The sequence below is a fragment of the Mercurialis annua genome, linkage group LG5 (assembly GCF_937616625.2).
Source record: "Mercurialis annua linkage group LG5, ddMerAnnu1.2, whole genome shotgun sequence".
NCBI classification, from domain to species: Eukaryota; Viridiplantae; Streptophyta; class Magnoliopsida; order Malpighiales; family Euphorbiaceae; genus Mercurialis; species Mercurialis annua.
This window is the reverse complement of record NC_065574.1, coordinates 52,366,239-52,382,611: the sequence shown is the minus strand read 5'-3', so window position 1 is coordinate 52,382,611 and position 16,373 is coordinate 52,366,239. Positions and strand designations below refer to the sequence as shown.

General features: G+C 31.3%; 3 protein-coding genes across 3 annotated transcripts; 2 read left to right on the top strand and 1 right to left on the bottom strand.

Moving 5' to 3' along the window:
- The first annotated feature begins 2,176 nt into the window (after nt 1-2,176).
- Nucleotides 2,177-4,596, top strand: LOC126683394 (BAG family molecular chaperone regulator 3-like). The gene is made up of 4 exons (XM_050379270.2): nt 2,177-2,572; nt 3,314-3,570; nt 3,661-3,807; nt 4,342-4,596. Exons 1-4 carry the CDS (start codon nt 2,323-2,325, stop codon nt 4,486-4,488), a joined length of 801 nt encoding a protein of 266 aa, XP_050235227.1. The 5' UTR covers nt 2,177-2,322; the 3' UTR covers nt 4,489-4,596.
- A 1,582-nt stretch (nt 4,597-6,178) lies between these two features.
- LOC126681323 (protein BREAST CANCER SUSCEPTIBILITY 1 homolog) lies at nt 6,179-11,937 on the top strand. The gene is made up of 14 exons (XM_050376861.2): nt 6,179-6,433; nt 6,522-6,575; nt 6,649-6,719; nt 6,927-7,040; nt 7,488-7,954; nt 8,287-8,406; nt 8,501-9,586; nt 9,699-9,799; nt 10,252-10,438; nt 10,523-10,623; nt 10,718-10,835; nt 10,922-11,087; nt 11,235-11,353; nt 11,497-11,937. The coding sequence occupies exons 1-14, from the start codon at nt 6,378-6,380 to the stop codon at nt 11,833-11,835; spliced, it is 3,099 nt and encodes a 1,032-aa protein (XP_050232818.1). The 5' UTR covers nt 6,179-6,377; the 3' UTR covers nt 11,836-11,937.
- Nucleotides 11,938-12,029: 92 nt separating this feature from the next.
- On the bottom strand, nt 12,030-13,819 carry LOC126681324 (uncharacterized). Its single transcript, XM_050376863.2, has 2 exons — nt 13,403-13,819; nt 12,030-13,288 (listed from the first exon to the last, which is right to left on the bottom strand). Exons 1-2 carry the CDS (start codon nt 13,503-13,505, stop codon nt 12,420-12,422), a joined length of 972 nt encoding a protein of 323 aa, XP_050232820.1. The 5' UTR covers nt 13,506-13,819; the 3' UTR covers nt 12,030-12,419.
- Nucleotides 13,820-16,373: the final 2,554 nt, after the last annotated feature.

Below are 16,373 nucleotides of genomic sequence, written 5' to 3'. Positions count from 1 at the left end.
TTAAACCTTAACCAAACCAAAAGAAGTAAAAAAAAGGCTTAATGGCAATTTTATGACTTGTTGCAATTATATCCAAACTTTTTAATTTTTGCAATAATATCCAAATTGCATTATTTTGTTGCAATAATATCCAAATTGCACTTCTTATGTGAATTTTTTTGAGTTTTTTGCCTTTTTTGGGATTTTTACTATATTATAATACATCAAAACATAATATTAGCTTAATTTTTTAATTGAAAACAACAAGTTTAACCATCAATTTAACTATTATTGCTATAAAAAATGCAATTTGGATATTATTGCAACAAAAAAATGCAATTTGGATATTATTGCAAAAATTAAAATTTTTTGATATAATTGCAACAAGTCGTGAAGGTTTGGGTTTTTTTTTACCATTAGGCCAAAAAAAAAGCAAAATTGAACTTAACTAAATAAGTTAGTAATTTGCTCGGTCTGGTTAAAATTGACAAATATACTAGGATTTTTTATAGAAAAATAGTTTATATAATGGGTTTTGCTAATTTAGATAATTCAAATTTCAAATCAAACTAAAAACAAAAAAATTATTAAAACCGAAACAGATCGAACTTAAACTTCTAACCAAACAAAATTAATCGAACGTTATCGGTTTTATCGGCTAATTTGGTCGGCTGGTAAGTTTGCTCACCCCTACTCCCCTGGTCTCTATATCACCTCCTATGAGTCAAAATCTGAATCAACTACTTATTTTTTGCAATGAGATGTTGATCGGAGTTGGTAAGACTGTACATTTGGTTTAATTTAAGTAAGTTGTTAATATTTAATTATCCCTTAAGAACATGCCAACTATTTAACTAACTTAAGCAACATGCCACAGTTTATTTAATCTTCATCTCTCACCACACATTACCATCAATCACGTATCACCAAACCACTAAACAGACAATCTAACGGCCAATATTGATCTTCCCACATTGCTTTCTGGGTCACAGTTAACTTCAGTTTCTGTAAACACCGAACTAATTAGCCGTAGACTAAACGATCAAACCAACCATATAAAACGACAATTAAAATCTGAGATGCCCTATTTATTTTCCTAATTGTTTTTATGTATAACTGCTTATCAAAACGACATGAAATTAGATTCTAATTATTTTCTTGAGCTATGCAAGTCAATGCGGTTAAATTTATTAGTTAGAATTACTCGACTTAAACCTAAATTTTGTGATAATTAAATAAAATTTCTTAATAATTTCATATAAATTAGTATAATAATACATAATTAAACAAAGGGAAAAAAATAGAGCAAGGCCCCTAAATTGTTTGAATACTTGACTTAAATTGTCGGCAAGTCTCTGCTTAGCTGTCACTGCAAACCAAACCGACAGCCAGCCGACACGTGGCAATATTCTTATCGGTCAAATCAGTTACTATCAAATTTTGCCCATTTTAGTAGTTAAGCAAAAACAAAAACTAGCAATTATTAACTAAATCCGGTATATAGTAGTTAAACTAAAATATAATTTGTTTATTTATTTGTATATCTTAAAAATATCTAAAGTTATTTTATTTATAATAAATACAATTAAATTTTATAATTTTTATAATTACATCACAGTTTTTAAAGTTTATTATGATTGTGTACTAATTTTTAATTTGGATGTAAAGTTGACATGTATGACAAAAAATATAGATACCTAACTGGACTATATTATAAATACATCAAATTCTTTATTTACCATTTTTTACCTATCCTTTTACTTGAAATTAAAAAAATAACGTTATTCATTAAAAATCGTTGGTTTTTTTCTATAATGTGTATAACGTATTTTAAAGGTCTAATAGCTCTAATATAGTCCAATTAAATATTTATGTATCTTGCCGTGTAGGTTAATTTTATACTTAAACTAAAATAGAATATAATTACTATAAATATTTAAGGATTGTAATGTAATTATAACATGAAAAGTAAACAATGACTATTTAAAGATTGCAATATGATTATAAAATGAAAAGATTTGGTTGTAATTGATAATAAAATAAAAATTAAATTTAAACAATTTTTAAGCCAATTATTAATGATAATGTTTAAAATATTTAAGGCATGTATCAATTATTTCAACTGGTACACATATAATATATAAAAAAATTTACAAAACATTTTTTAAAAAAGTGTATATAATAAAACCCCACCATACCACAACTACACTTACCACTAGGAGCAACCCAAACATTACACCTTGTATGTGTCGGCAAGTCAGAACAAACAACCATAAGATATTTTCCATCACTTTCCCGAGAAAATATATTATAAACCAACTCTGTGTATATTCTACGTGAAAAATGATGAAACCTGGGCATAGCAATGTATTAATGTACGGTGCCAAGAGAATGAGTAGTACCAGTAGCCGTACCAGTACTAGTACGTCGTCATCTTCTAATGAAGAAGAGTGGGAGATGAGACCCGGTGGCATGCTGGTTCAGAAACGTGACCAGAGCGTCGCCGCCGCTGCTCCGGCGACGATTCTGCGGCTCCGAGTTGCTTATGGTGCGCTAAGATACCACATTTCAGTCAATTCTCTCGCAACTTTTGGTATGTTTTTGTATATATTAGCTCAATCAGCGCTTATTTTCAGCTTTTTGGTACATTTTATTGCTTTTTCTTTCTCATACTTGTAACGATAATATTGTTTTCTAAAACTTTACTTGGTACAAAAAATAAATAAATTATGGAGCATCGAGAAATAATTAAAGAATTTGTTAGAAAAAGAAAATATCGTGCAAGAATTTTTAGATAATTGGTTATTTGATATGGTATCATCATTTTATATAATTGAACGGTGTACAATTTGATGTAGTGTATGAATTGCGGAATATGTAATGCAGAAACAGAATAGAAAAATTACAGTTTTAGAGTAATAGATATAAATATAGAGTTTTAGAATCGGAGAATCTCTACGGAAACAAAAACGAAACGTGAAAATACGGACATGATTCAAAAAAAAACCGATGAAACTAGGAATGAGCGAAAATTCGGTTAAATTGAATTAAATGTCTATTTCGGTTTATGTAGCTGACGGTTTTGCAGTTAGTTAGATAGGTTCAATTATTATAAAAATTAATTTGGCTATAGTTTAAAGTTTTACAAATACAATTAATTAAATTAACCAGATATTTTTTTTGTTTTAAAAATATTTTTTTTTTATTTTTATCGGTTTAACCGAATTAACAGACTAATTAGGTCGATTTGGTTTGTATTTTTGAAGATTTTAGTTAATTTTTGATAAAGCTAGTGACTTGTAATAATGATGTGGGGTTGAATCTTGAATCACAGGGGAATTGAAGAAGCTTCTGATGGTAGAGACAGGGTTACAGCCTGAAGAACAGAGGGTATTATATAGAGGAAAAGAGAGGGAAAATGGAGAGTATTTAGACATTTGTGGAGTCAAAGATCGATCAAAAGTGACACTAGTTCAGGATCCAGCAAGCATCGAAAGACGATACATCGAAATGCGTAAAAATGCCCGGATTCAAACCGCTCATCGCGCCATTTACGACATAACCATGGAGGTCGACAAGCTCGATGATCAGGTGATTAACAGAATTTTGTTTGTATACATGTTAAATTCAAGGACTACATTGTAAAACTTAATTGAGGATTGAATTGGTTAATTTCTGTAGATATCTGCAATTCAAAAGACGATCTCAAACGGAACTAAGGTGCCGGAAGTTCAGATTACGACGTTAATCGAGATGCTGATGAGACAAGCGATTAAGTTAGATAACATTTCTGCAGAAGGAGATGCTTCTGCTCTCAAAAATCTGCAGGTAATATGCTGCATTATCCTCCCATGTTTACTTATGGCTAAATATTCAATTTGGTCCTTCATATTTGATTCTTAACCTGAACCTTAATAATATTTTTATTTTTAACATGATACCTAACGTTACTAAAAATGACAAAATTAGACTTTTATTTAATTTTTTTTTTCACTGCTCGACTTGGACAATGCATTATGCATGATATATACGTGCATTGATAAATAATTCAATTTTTACAATGCATGATATATACGTGCATTGATGAATTGTTCAATTTTTACCTTTTCATTACGTCCATTTTCACATATAAAATATTGATGTCCAGTTAAGTAAAATATTATATGTATGCCACATTTCATCCACATCGGCGGGGCATTTAAATAGAACTCTACCATAGAAGGGTCTAATTTGTTCATTTAATTTAGTAACGTTAATTACCAGTTTGGAATAAAAAAATCATTAAAAAATTTACATTAAAAACCGAGTCAAATATGCGAAAGAAAATTGCATTAATATATGATAAAAATAAAATGTATGCAGGGAAAGAGGGTGCAAAAGTGTGTGGAAACACTAGATGTGCTGAAGATATCAAATACAAAAGTAAAGGCTGAGGCTGTTGTTGTCACAGCTAAATGGGAGATTTTTGAAGCTCCTCTGGTCTCAACTCAATGGGAGATTTTTGATTAATTTTTTTTCCCCAACAGTTTTAATTTTCTTATTTTGCCCAAGATTTCACATGTATATCTATTTAGCTCTAATTAAACATATATAAAGTGAGCTTTTCCACTTCTTTAATTTGCCCCAAGAACCTTGCCATTGAGTTCATTGCTCTTACAGCTTCATGTGCTATCTGATCCAGCTAACTTCTAAAAATTATAAATCCCGTCCAACTGAATTGGACCGGACCGATAAAACCGAACTGAATAGGTGGTTGAGCTTGAGCCGATTAAATACACAGTCGGACCATGATCGATGAGGTCCAAATTTTTTATCTTATAAGTTTATTTAATTGATTCAACTAACAGTTCAACCGGTTGAAATAAAAACCAGTGAGCATATGGATTCAGTGGTAGATTGTGTGTTTAAAGAAAAAACAACGCTTCATTAAAAAGGTTTGGAGCTGATCAGACAGTGATATGATTAGTTAGATTACGGGAAATTCTAAACTCATGATTGCATGCATCTTTTAAATAAGAGTTTATTATTTTTTAATAAATGTATTGTCTATTATTTAATTTATTTCGCTCATATTGGAAAGAGATACCCCGTAATTAAAAATGAAGTAAAATTCTTTTTCAAACACAAAAATTTAAAAAAATTATATTCACCATATTAGATCGGCTTAATATCTTAAAAATTCTAAACATTTGCTTTTAAAGTAAATTATAACCAAATCTTTTCAAATTATCCAATTTAACTTGTTTTGAAAATTTATATGTCAGTTGTAGCAATTTTGATATTTTTTTCAAATTTAAACCCTTTAAGCGGCTGTTACGTTGATAAAAAAAATTGATTATTTTAAAAATTGACTATAATCGACACACAATCCTCCAAAAATGGGTTAAGTGGAGTGATTTTGAGTTGTTATTAATTATGGTTGTGAAAAATAACAATACTTATTACTATATTAATAATAAGAGCAAATTACTCTAAGGTACCTCATATTTGTCATAATTCACAATTTGATACTCATTGTTTGAAAATCAAACGATTTGGTACTTCAGTTTTGATTTTGTAAACTATAAGGCCCTTCTGTTAAATATAGGTACTCAATCGTTAACGGAATGAAATGTGAGGTACCAAATAGTTTACAAATGAGGTACCTAATCGTTTACATAATTGAAACTGAGGTACCAAATCGTTTATATAATCAAAACTGAGGTGCCAAATCGTTTGAAAATAAATTTCAAATTATTAACGGAACTAACAGAAGGGCCTTATAGTTTACAAAATCAAAACTGAGGTACCAAATCGTTTGATTTTCAAACAAGAGGTACCAAACTGAGAATTATAACAAATGTGAGGTACCTTAAAATAATTTGCTCTAATAATAATTAAAACAATTATGTACTTATTACTTTAAGATTATGATAACGAATATGTAAAAAATGGTGATAAATAACTGAAAATTAACTACTTTTGTTAATTTTATTTCAATTCAAATGAAACATTTTTTAAGTTCTCGAGATAAAAAAAAATCATTGATGAAAAAAGAAAAAGAAATAACACAATATTAATTTCTTCTGAAAAATGTACATAAATAATATAATAAATGTTAATTTTTAAAATCAAATTGATTAATATAAAATTTAAAAATAAATTAAATCATAGGTATTGTAAATCGTACTGTATAAGCTACCGTCCCGCTCCATTTACCCTCTAAAATCTCAGACAAATTAAAAACCCGCCAAATAACCCGACGACATACATTTTTGGCGGGTCAATAAAAATTCAAAAAATAGAACCAAATAAATAAAAATTAAAATCCACTGTATTCATTCTTCTCTATTGCTCTGTATTCAATCAGAAATTCAAAGAAATTTCAATTTATTCTAAGCTTTATATAAAATTAAAAAATGGCAGATCCAACTCATCTGGAGAAAATGGGCAGAGAGCTCAAATGCTCCATCTGGTATTTTTTTATAGTTAATTTGGTTTTTATTTCTTCTAATTAATTAGGGTTTGGTATTGATTATTTTTTTTTAATTTTTTTGTTGCAGCTTGAGTTTACTTAATTCTGCTGTCTCACTTACATGTAATCATGCATTTTGCAAGTAAGTTCGTTTTTAATTATTTTTACTTTTTTTATCTGGTTAAAATAGTAATTTATTTTTGTTTATATTTCAGTTCTTGTATCGTTAAATCGATGAAATCAGGTTCGAATTGTCCGGTGTGTAAAGTTCCGTATCAGCGTAGAGGTATGCTATTTATTTTTTATTTTTCATGTGAAATGACTGATCTAATTAGGTTTTAATTTAGTAAATTGTTAGTATAAAGGCAATGCTGGAGTTTTAATCTAGGGTTTGTAGTTTGTTTAATTGTAAATGTTAAATTGGATACTCATGGTTTGAAAATAGTGAAGAATGGGATGAGAAATGGCCATGATGATTGTGTTGTTGTTGCAGAGGTTCGAGCTGCTCCGCACATGGATAACTTAGTAAGCATTTACAAAAGTATGGAAGCTGCTTCAGGATTCCAGATTTTTGTTACTCAGAATCCACCATCTACTAAATTATTTGGTAATAATTTTACTAAATGCACCACTTTGAAATTGCGATAATGCGTACTTATGCATCATAGAACATTTTTCCAACAAAAACATATATAGACTTGATCATGTACCCAATTCAACATTTAAATTTAATTGTTCTTGTTACTGCTTGTTATTAGTCCTTAACAAACAGACTTAACTGCCCTTGAAATGTCAATACTTAAGGTAATGAAGCAAATTTGTGATAATGATGTTAAATTACCCTTCTTTTTTGTCTTTCCTGCCTCCGATTTGAAAATAATGACTCCTTCAGCATAATTTCTTGTATCCATTCTACTTATTTGCATCCTCAAATGGCATGTTTTCTACCAAAGCTGACATTTCATTAAATAATATTTTAGTTGTATTACTCTTGTGATGACTGCAATTGATTGGCTTATTACTTCTTTTCTTGTTCCTTGTTCCCATCTTGTAGATGAAGGGAAACAAGTGGAATGTGAAACCGGGGCAGGTCAGGACAAAGCGGAGAGTCAAAGAATGTCCAATGGAAAAGCATCAAGAAAAAAAAATAAAGCCAGCATGGAGGTTTCTGATGACAGTGCTGCAAAACCTTCCTTCCCAGCTAAGAAAAGAGTTCAAGTGCCTCAATGTCTGCCTGAAGAAACCCCAACACGGCCTAAGAAGTTAGAAATCAAATCAACTGAAAACAGCAAGTATGGGTTTAAGAATAGTTCACGGCCCCAAAAGGAGAATGCTGGTCCCAATGGAAACAGTGAACCTGTGCTTTCTCCATTCTTCTGGTTGAGAGATGATGAAGACATAGAGAAGTTAAGTCAGCGTTCTGCAGGCAGTCAATTTTTGGACATAACACCTCCTCATGTTCCTGCATTTAGTGATATTAAGGACTCAGATGATGAATGTCCCTCTCAATTATTCCCAGCTGTAAGTTCTTGATCATTTTAGAGCTGCATTCGAGATTATCCTAAAGCCATCTTAGACACTCATTTGACTAGGCAAATCATAATACTATTAATTTCCTTCAGAGATGGAGATGTCATATCGGTGCAGATCGTAGAGCTGAAATATGTTCAGTTGTTTTGTTTAATCTTTAGACTAAGCTTCTACATTTCTTCAGTATCCACTGATCTGCTATTTGTAGACTCATTTTTTGATAGATGCTCGTGATTATGTTATCTAAACAATTTCTAAAGTTCGCTAGCTTTCATGTCTTGAGCCATTAAGTTATGCACTTGTCTTTTTCTAAAATTATGCAGGAGGAAGTGCGTGGTAAATCAAATGATGCAGATCTTTTTGACAGTGAAATGTTTGAATGGACACAACAAGCTTGTTCCCCAGAACTTTATTCAACTCCTGCGAGTTCGACTAAGATGCAGGTACTCAATAGTATTGATACAATGTTACTGTTTTACTTTGTTTTATCTTCTATTCATTTAAATTTGGATTATACTATAATTCAATCATAAGCAGGATGATAATGCTGTTGGCATAGAAGAAAATCAAGAAAGCAGACGAGATGCACCATTACAGAATTCAAATGCAAATGAACAGGGTATCAAAAAGGTCAGATGCTTGAATTCTGAACATAGAATGACCACTTCAGACGAGGAATTGTATACATCATCTATTCAGAGAGCCAAAGGTACTAAAAATGAAACTAGGAACGATAAGTTCAACAAGAGAGGTCGGACTGTCAGAAAAGCTGCGCTGAAGAAGTGTGCTAAGAGAGATGCAGAACATGATCTTCAGGCTCCTTATAATTCAAAGGAAAAATCCGAAAAAAGCATACAAAATGAAGCACGCGAAAATAGGGGCCCCTCTTTAAGCTTCAAGAAATCTAAGAGAGGAAAGAAGACTGTACGTGGTACCTCTGCAACTCAACATGAACCTGTTCTTTCTTCTTCTCTTAGAGGAGAATCACTGAACCCCTGTGACCAAATGCTTGATGTCGAGTTGTCTTCTTCTTTAGGTAAGAAAGTATGTGATGCAAAATATCCTAAAAGGAATACTGGAAAAATGTGTGATAAGGCCACTACTTCTGATGGGACAAGTTGCTCTTTGAGGTCAAAGAAAAGAAAAGTAGAATCTTTTATCAATAATATTGAAGAAATTGAGACAATTCGAAACCAACAGGGTGAAGATGCAAGCATTTCTAAGGTTGATGGTAAGAACACCTTAGATACCAACAAAAAAAGACAGATACACAGAAAAGAATTTAACCCTATATTGAGGTTAGACAGCAATAAAAAAGTAAGAGAGAAAAAGATGAAAGTTTCCTTCCTTGGTATCTCAGAAGATGGAGTGCAGAATGACCATCAGGAGGGTAAGAATAACATTTCTGCAAAGGAAACTCAACTCCTTGAAAGGGTTACTGATGTCTTTACAAATAAAGCTCAATCCAATGAAGAGGTTCAGATCCGTCCTGGTTCAGGAATTGTTAATCATTCAGTAATGCTAAAGAAACTTGATCAAGCAAATGGAGTGGTGTTGCAAAGTTGCCAAACCCTTCCTCAAAAAGTTCAATGTGCTTTCTGTCTTTCTTCAGATGATTCAAAGGTATCTGCTACTCCTTTTTCTTTTTAGTCACATAGTTTTCTATTTATCCATTCTATCTCTGATAACTATTTTGTTCAATCCGACTCTACTTAATGTGCAAACCACATTGTAGGCCTCGGGAGAGATGGTCCACTTCTGCAATGGCAAGCCTGTAGCTGCCAGTTATGAAGGGGGATTAAAGGTCATACACTCTCATAGAAGTTGCGCTGAGTGGTAAGATTATTATTAAAAAAGATAAGAAAAGAAGTTTTTCTTGTCTTTTATTCATTTTTCAATTTAAGTGCATATAGTTGGTTATTTCAGTCTACGAAATGTAGAGCTAGCCAGTTGCTTATCTCTACAAATAAAGTTCATCTTTTTTGCATTTCTACTGCGGGAAATTATTACTTTTTATGAAACACTGAACCTTCGTGTTGCATTTATAACTTGGTATTTCAATTTACTCTGTAAAAATCTTGTAAGATAGGTTCTGACACTTCTTACAGATTTATTGTCATTATGTATATCATCAGGCTGCATAGATCTCATAGTTTCATATATATTGGTTAAATGCTATCAGCAACATTAATGTCAGACGAGTTGCATATATTTAATCCTTAGTGTTCATCCCATGCATGTAAAGTTGGTATCATGGACTTTATATAATTATAAATTCATATGGGCAGGGCACCTAACGTTTATTTTGAGGGTGATACTGCAATTAATCTCGAAGCTGAGTTAACTAGAAGTAAGAGAATAAGGTGTGGCTGCTGTGGACTCAAAGGTGCTGCTCTTGGATGTTATGAGAAGAGCTGTCATAAGAGTTTCCATGTCACATGTGCAAAGATGACTCCTCAATGTCGATGGGATACTGTTAAGTGTCCTGCATTGAATTTCCAAGTTCTCAAGTGTGCTTTCTTCACCAGTGTTCTGATTTTCTTAAGTCTCTTGGAACAGGAAAACTTTGTTATGTTATGCCCTCTTCATGCTTCTTCTAAACTGCCTATAGAAGACTCCGCAACTACAAAGAGAATAAGAAAGAAATGTGTTCCAAAAAGGTACATGTTGAGTCTCAACTGAATGTATTTTAGCTATCATCATTATTTGGTCACATAGCGTTTTTTGTAACTTGGGAATCTTTCTCTTATCCAGACAAAAATCCAATCAGAGCAATCAAAAACAAGATGTCAGTACTTGTTCAAGTTGGAATTCAAGTGAGACGGCTTATAAGTTGGTTATTTGTTGTTCTGCTCTAACCATTGAGGAAAAGGTGAGAGTTTACATTTCAACTTTGTGCTTTGTATTATTTAAACCAACTCGAATTTTGTTTTTCTAACATTTTACTGTTTACTGCAGGGAATTGTTTCCGAATTTCAGAGATTATCTGGATTGACAGTGTTAAAAAATTGGGATACAAGTGTTACCCATGTCATTGCATCAACAGATGAAAATGGAGCATGCAGAAGAACCCTCAAGATTTTGATGGGTATTTTGGAGGGGAAGTGGATACTTAATATCGAGTGTTAGTGGCTTTCGTCTCTCAATGACTTTATTCTTTCAGTTTTTTCATTTCGGAAGCATCTATTTGATGGATTAATTTCACATGTCGATAGGCAATGTACCGATTCTTTTTGTAGTAAACTTTTACTTTTCTCTGTGCTTTCCACAGGGGTTAAGGCTTGTATGAAGGCCACAAAGCCTGTTCTAGAGGATCCATTTGAAATTCTCGTTGATATTCATGGGATGAGGGACGGTCCACAACTTGGAAGGCTAAGAATCTTGAACAAGGTTTAATTGTCGTTATCTAAATTCTGATTCCATAATCTAGGATTCATGCTCATTACTATATGCTAATGCATGCCTGACCGTTGTAGAGCTTACTGAGTTAATTTTTTATTTTATTGACAATTTCGTTTATAACTTTTCTGCAGCAACCAAAAATATTTGAGGGGTTAAAATTCTACTTTATTGGAGATTTTGTAGCTTCTTACAAGGGCTATATTCAAGATCTTATAGTTGCTGGTGGAGGAACTATTTTGCATAGAAAACCCCTTCCTGGAGCCGAAGCAGACAGATCACCTTCTACCTTCATAATATACAGCATTGAGCTACCTGATAAATGTGATACCAAAAACAAAGGTATGGTTATTTTAAATCAAAGACGGGCAGACGCTGAAGCTATGGCAAGTGCAACTGGAGCCAAAGCTGTAAACAATTCTTGGATTTTGAACTCCATTGCAGCTTGCAGATTACAGAATTTCACAGAATAATGTTGTTTAATCAGGCTATCTATTACTAGGATGTTCTTAATTTAATTTTTGTTAAAATGTACATACTTTTCTGCATTAAACAAACAAAAAACTTGGTGATCATTTCTCTATTATATTTTAGTTAGAATTTTTCTTCGGCCTCTGAAAAATTATCAAAGAGTAACCCGAAACGGAGACGGAGACGGAATAGGACAAAAGAAAAGTGAAATTTGAAATTATACAAACTATATGAAGACAGACACTATGTAACTGTTCTAGTAAATTAAACATTAACAGATACAGACAATGTGTGGCTAATGATTTCTTAGACCTCCGAAAAATTATCGAAGTGTAACCCGAAACGGAAAAGGACAAGAAAAATGAAATTTGAAATTATACAGACTATATGGAGACAGACACTATGTAACTGTTCTAGTAAATCAAACATTAACAGATACAGATAATGTGTGGCTAATGATTTCTACTTTGGCATGTTACAACTGCTTCTGTCAATAAATTATGTCTTCTGTCTATGAATTACGTATATTATCTCGATAAACACAAGCAAAGCTCCCGAGCAGACTGATGCATGCTTCAGTATTCGATCATCCTTTTTCGTATGCTAGAACAGAAGGCTTGCTAGCACTGATCTCATGTTTTAGTTTAGCATATTCAGAATTATTTTCATCATCCTTGCAGATTTTCATATTGAATCTTTCAAACATTTGCTCTAATGCTGAGATATTCTTTTCAATATCAGGCTGCTGATCTTTAGAGTCCATTCTTTTCCTGAAGCTACGGATTCTTTCGAGGCCATCTCTTACTTCCATACCCATTTCCTCCATCGTTGTCCGAATTGTAAAGTTTTCCTCTTTTGCATCCTTGTATTTCCTCTTTAATGATCTATAGCTATCAAGAGACTTAAGAAGTTGATCGGAAAGCGCCCTGTTTCGACCCTGAAGTGCTGCATTCCCTTGAATGTCTCCTCCGCTACTTCTCTTATCCTTCTGCTCCGACGCAAGAGCTTGTAGTTTCGCTAACAATGTCCCGTTTTGCGCCTTGAGGTCATTGACAAGCTCCTCCATACCACTCAATTCACTAACCTTTCTCGCAACCTCTCGAGCCATAATCTCCTTTTCTTTTCCCAAGCTTGAACACATAATCTCTAGGCTCTTTCTTGCAGCTAAGCTTGCATTGAGTTGTTTTCTCAATTTTTCATTATCATCAACCATAGATTCCTGAGGTTTCTTATCTCTTGGTGTCGTTGGGGTTCGACTCGGCCTGAGTTCCGTGTTGCATCGCCTGAGCTCAGCCATTCTTTTTCTTGTAGATTGTGATTTTTCAATTCTTGATTTAACATCATCTAAGATTGTCATCATTCCAGCCATTCTTTGCGTTTTCCGGTCATCGTTAGGGGTTGCTCCGTTATGCTCTTGGATTAGTTTCAGCAAGAGCTTCACATTTGTAGCAATACCTATACATTGTCAAAATCCAAGAACAACATTTATCAAAACAAGAACGTTATATATAAGATTCAAGAACGGTAATGCTAAAGAAAATAAAACATATTTGGACCATTATTAATCACCTTCTAAACTATAATCTTCGGCTCGGGTAACATGGCCGGTACTTGAAGAAGAATGTGCCAATTCAGGAGATGAAAAAGCTCGAGCTCGGCGACTATTTTCCATTATGAAACTTAAAGAATGTATTAATTTTAAGGAATCAAGAAAAGGATTTGAAATTCTTGTTTTTAAGCAACAAGATTAAAGGTTAGAATTTAGTGAATGGTGGCGGAGGAACAATGAAATGAAAAGAGAAAAAATAAAAAAAAGTTGGTTATTTGTTTTTTTATAAACAATGTATAATTTATGTATTGAAGAAGATTAATTTGTGATGAATTGAGAGATCCAAAAAGGAGAGATTGCTCAAGCACTCTTCCTCCTTGATTCTCTCTAGTAATTGTTTTAAAAAAAAATTTAGAGTTTTGGGTTTGTTTTGTTTGTAGATGGGATGAGTTTAATGAGTGAATTTTATGAATTGAGAAATGGTTGGCTCTTAGTTAAATCCATGCGTAATTATTGGTGATGGGGTTGACTTTTTCATTGGCTTTTTGTTTATTTGATGGAATAATTTCTTATTATATACTAAAATGCATCATAAATATGTATATGAATACAATTTTGTCCCTTGATCAATTTATGTAAGGGGAGTTATAATCATTTTATTGTATTTTGTAACCATAAAATTCATGATATTTAATGGGTATAACGAAAAAGATAGCGTCTTCAATTTTGTACATCATACGTCAAAAGATATTGATTGGTACGCTATAATGTCTGGAATATTTTGTGTAAGATATACATCATTAGATCTAACATTTTTAGACGAAAATGTGTAAAATTGATGTGAAGATTTTCTTTTTTGCACCAATTTAAATGGCAAAGATTTTTTTAGTTTCAAAAATAAAATAAAGAATTTGGTGGAAAATTTGTGAAATATGGGTTTAAAATAACTCATGTAAGGGTCACTTCGATTCCTAAATTTATGGATGAGGCTAATACAAAACAAACTAACCTATTTTGATAATTTAGTTCATAATTCTTCAAAATCAATTACATCTACAGTTGTATTTTCAAATCGCATTGCAGATATATTTTTGTTCAATATTTTATAATTTTAATATATTTGAGCTTTTTCTAGCATCTATAAAATCAATCCCTACATACCTTTTTACTTAATATCCATACAATTTCTTTTTAGGTGTTTTGAAAATAAAAAATAATTGGGTGTAATTGGATATATTTCAAAGAGCTACAAATTAAACTACTAAAATACATAAAGTTTGATGTATATGTCAATTCTGTAAAGTGAAGGATCAAATTACTCAAATTAATTTCTATCAACTCCCAGCTATTTTAATTTTTGATAAGTAGATGCGTATAATGTAATTTGCATTAAGTTCTAGATCTTAGCAATACTAATTATTATAATATGTTCGTTGCGTATTAGGTGAAATTTAGAAATAGTGATATGACAATAGGTTTTTATAAAAAATAATAATTTTTTTAATGTAAAATTAGGTACGTGTCATTTTGACTATAGTGACTATTCAGGTAAATCTGACCCAACCATTGACTTTAGTTTTATTTATTCATAATAGTGAGAGGATGACATGTTAATTATGAATTTAATTCTCGCCACTTAGTAAATGATTACAAATGTGACACTATCATAGTACATTGCATTTTAATTTTAAAAAATAGGCACGGCCATGCACTATTCATGTTAACACCAAAAAGGATGGAAATTACATATAATAATATTAATTAAAAGTTGTTTGTAAATCTTATTTTAATTATTTACTTCTGGAAAAAAATTATAGTAAATAAAAAAAATTATGTATTGTTTTTTCCTCTCATTTTTAGAAGTCACACTTGAATCTATACAAAAATTAAGGAAATATTTGAAAAACTAGAAAGTTTTGTAGCTTGTTTAATTCTGAATTTAACCCTATAGTTCAGCCTGTTTTGTTTGCTGCTTTTCAATTGAACTTGATTTTTTTGAGTTGTATTACTACTATCTATAATAAATCTTTTTGGTTTTTCTATATTAGAAAAACTGTAACGAAGATTAAAAAAGATGAAAAAAAAATTAATTTAAAATCATTCCAAAAAAAACTAATTTATATTAAAATGAAAAATTAGACTTTTAAAATGAAATGAAAAAAAACAAATTATAAACCTCACTTGATGCATTTGGGTCGAATTTAAATGCTGATTGTTTACACTAAGTTCAATCTAAATTTGTTTCAACTCAGTTTATATTTTTATAATAAATCAAATTCTATTATACATATAAATGAAAACTCTGTCAAAATCTATATAAATTTAATATACACATTGAATCTAAATAATACATATTAAAATTTCAAATTGAATTTAAATTTATGTTTAAAAAGTTAAACCAATTGCACCTAGTTCTATCCGTTAAAACATGGTTCATATATATATATTTGTTATAAATATTGATAAAAAGGGAAAATAGTTTGAAATTGAACAATTTCTTTTAAAAGAACATGTTTTTTCTAAATTCATTATATACTATTTTTTATTTATACTTAATTTCTTTTACTTTGTACATTTAGTATTAAAAATATATTAGATATGTATCGGTGATGTATTGGTGATGGACTATTAAGGCATATAATATGTATTAATATATATATATATATATATATTTTATATTCTTCTAGATAAAAGATGAAATTTTTGAGTTTAAAGTGCATTTTAAAAGTTAAATGATATTTTAAAAATAATTTTGTGGCTTTCTCTCAACCTAATTTTCCTGGTCCAAAAATGGTGCAACTCAACTTTGTAATGGGCCTTGTAAATTAACCCTGTTATAACCACGTAAACGGCACGTGCACAAATGTGAATACCATCCATATAGCTCACGTGCGTCTAATCCTGCAAAACTACCGTACCCCCAATCAGGCGATGTCACATCGCACCAAAATATTGATGACGACGTGTCACATCCTTATGAACTCCTCACGA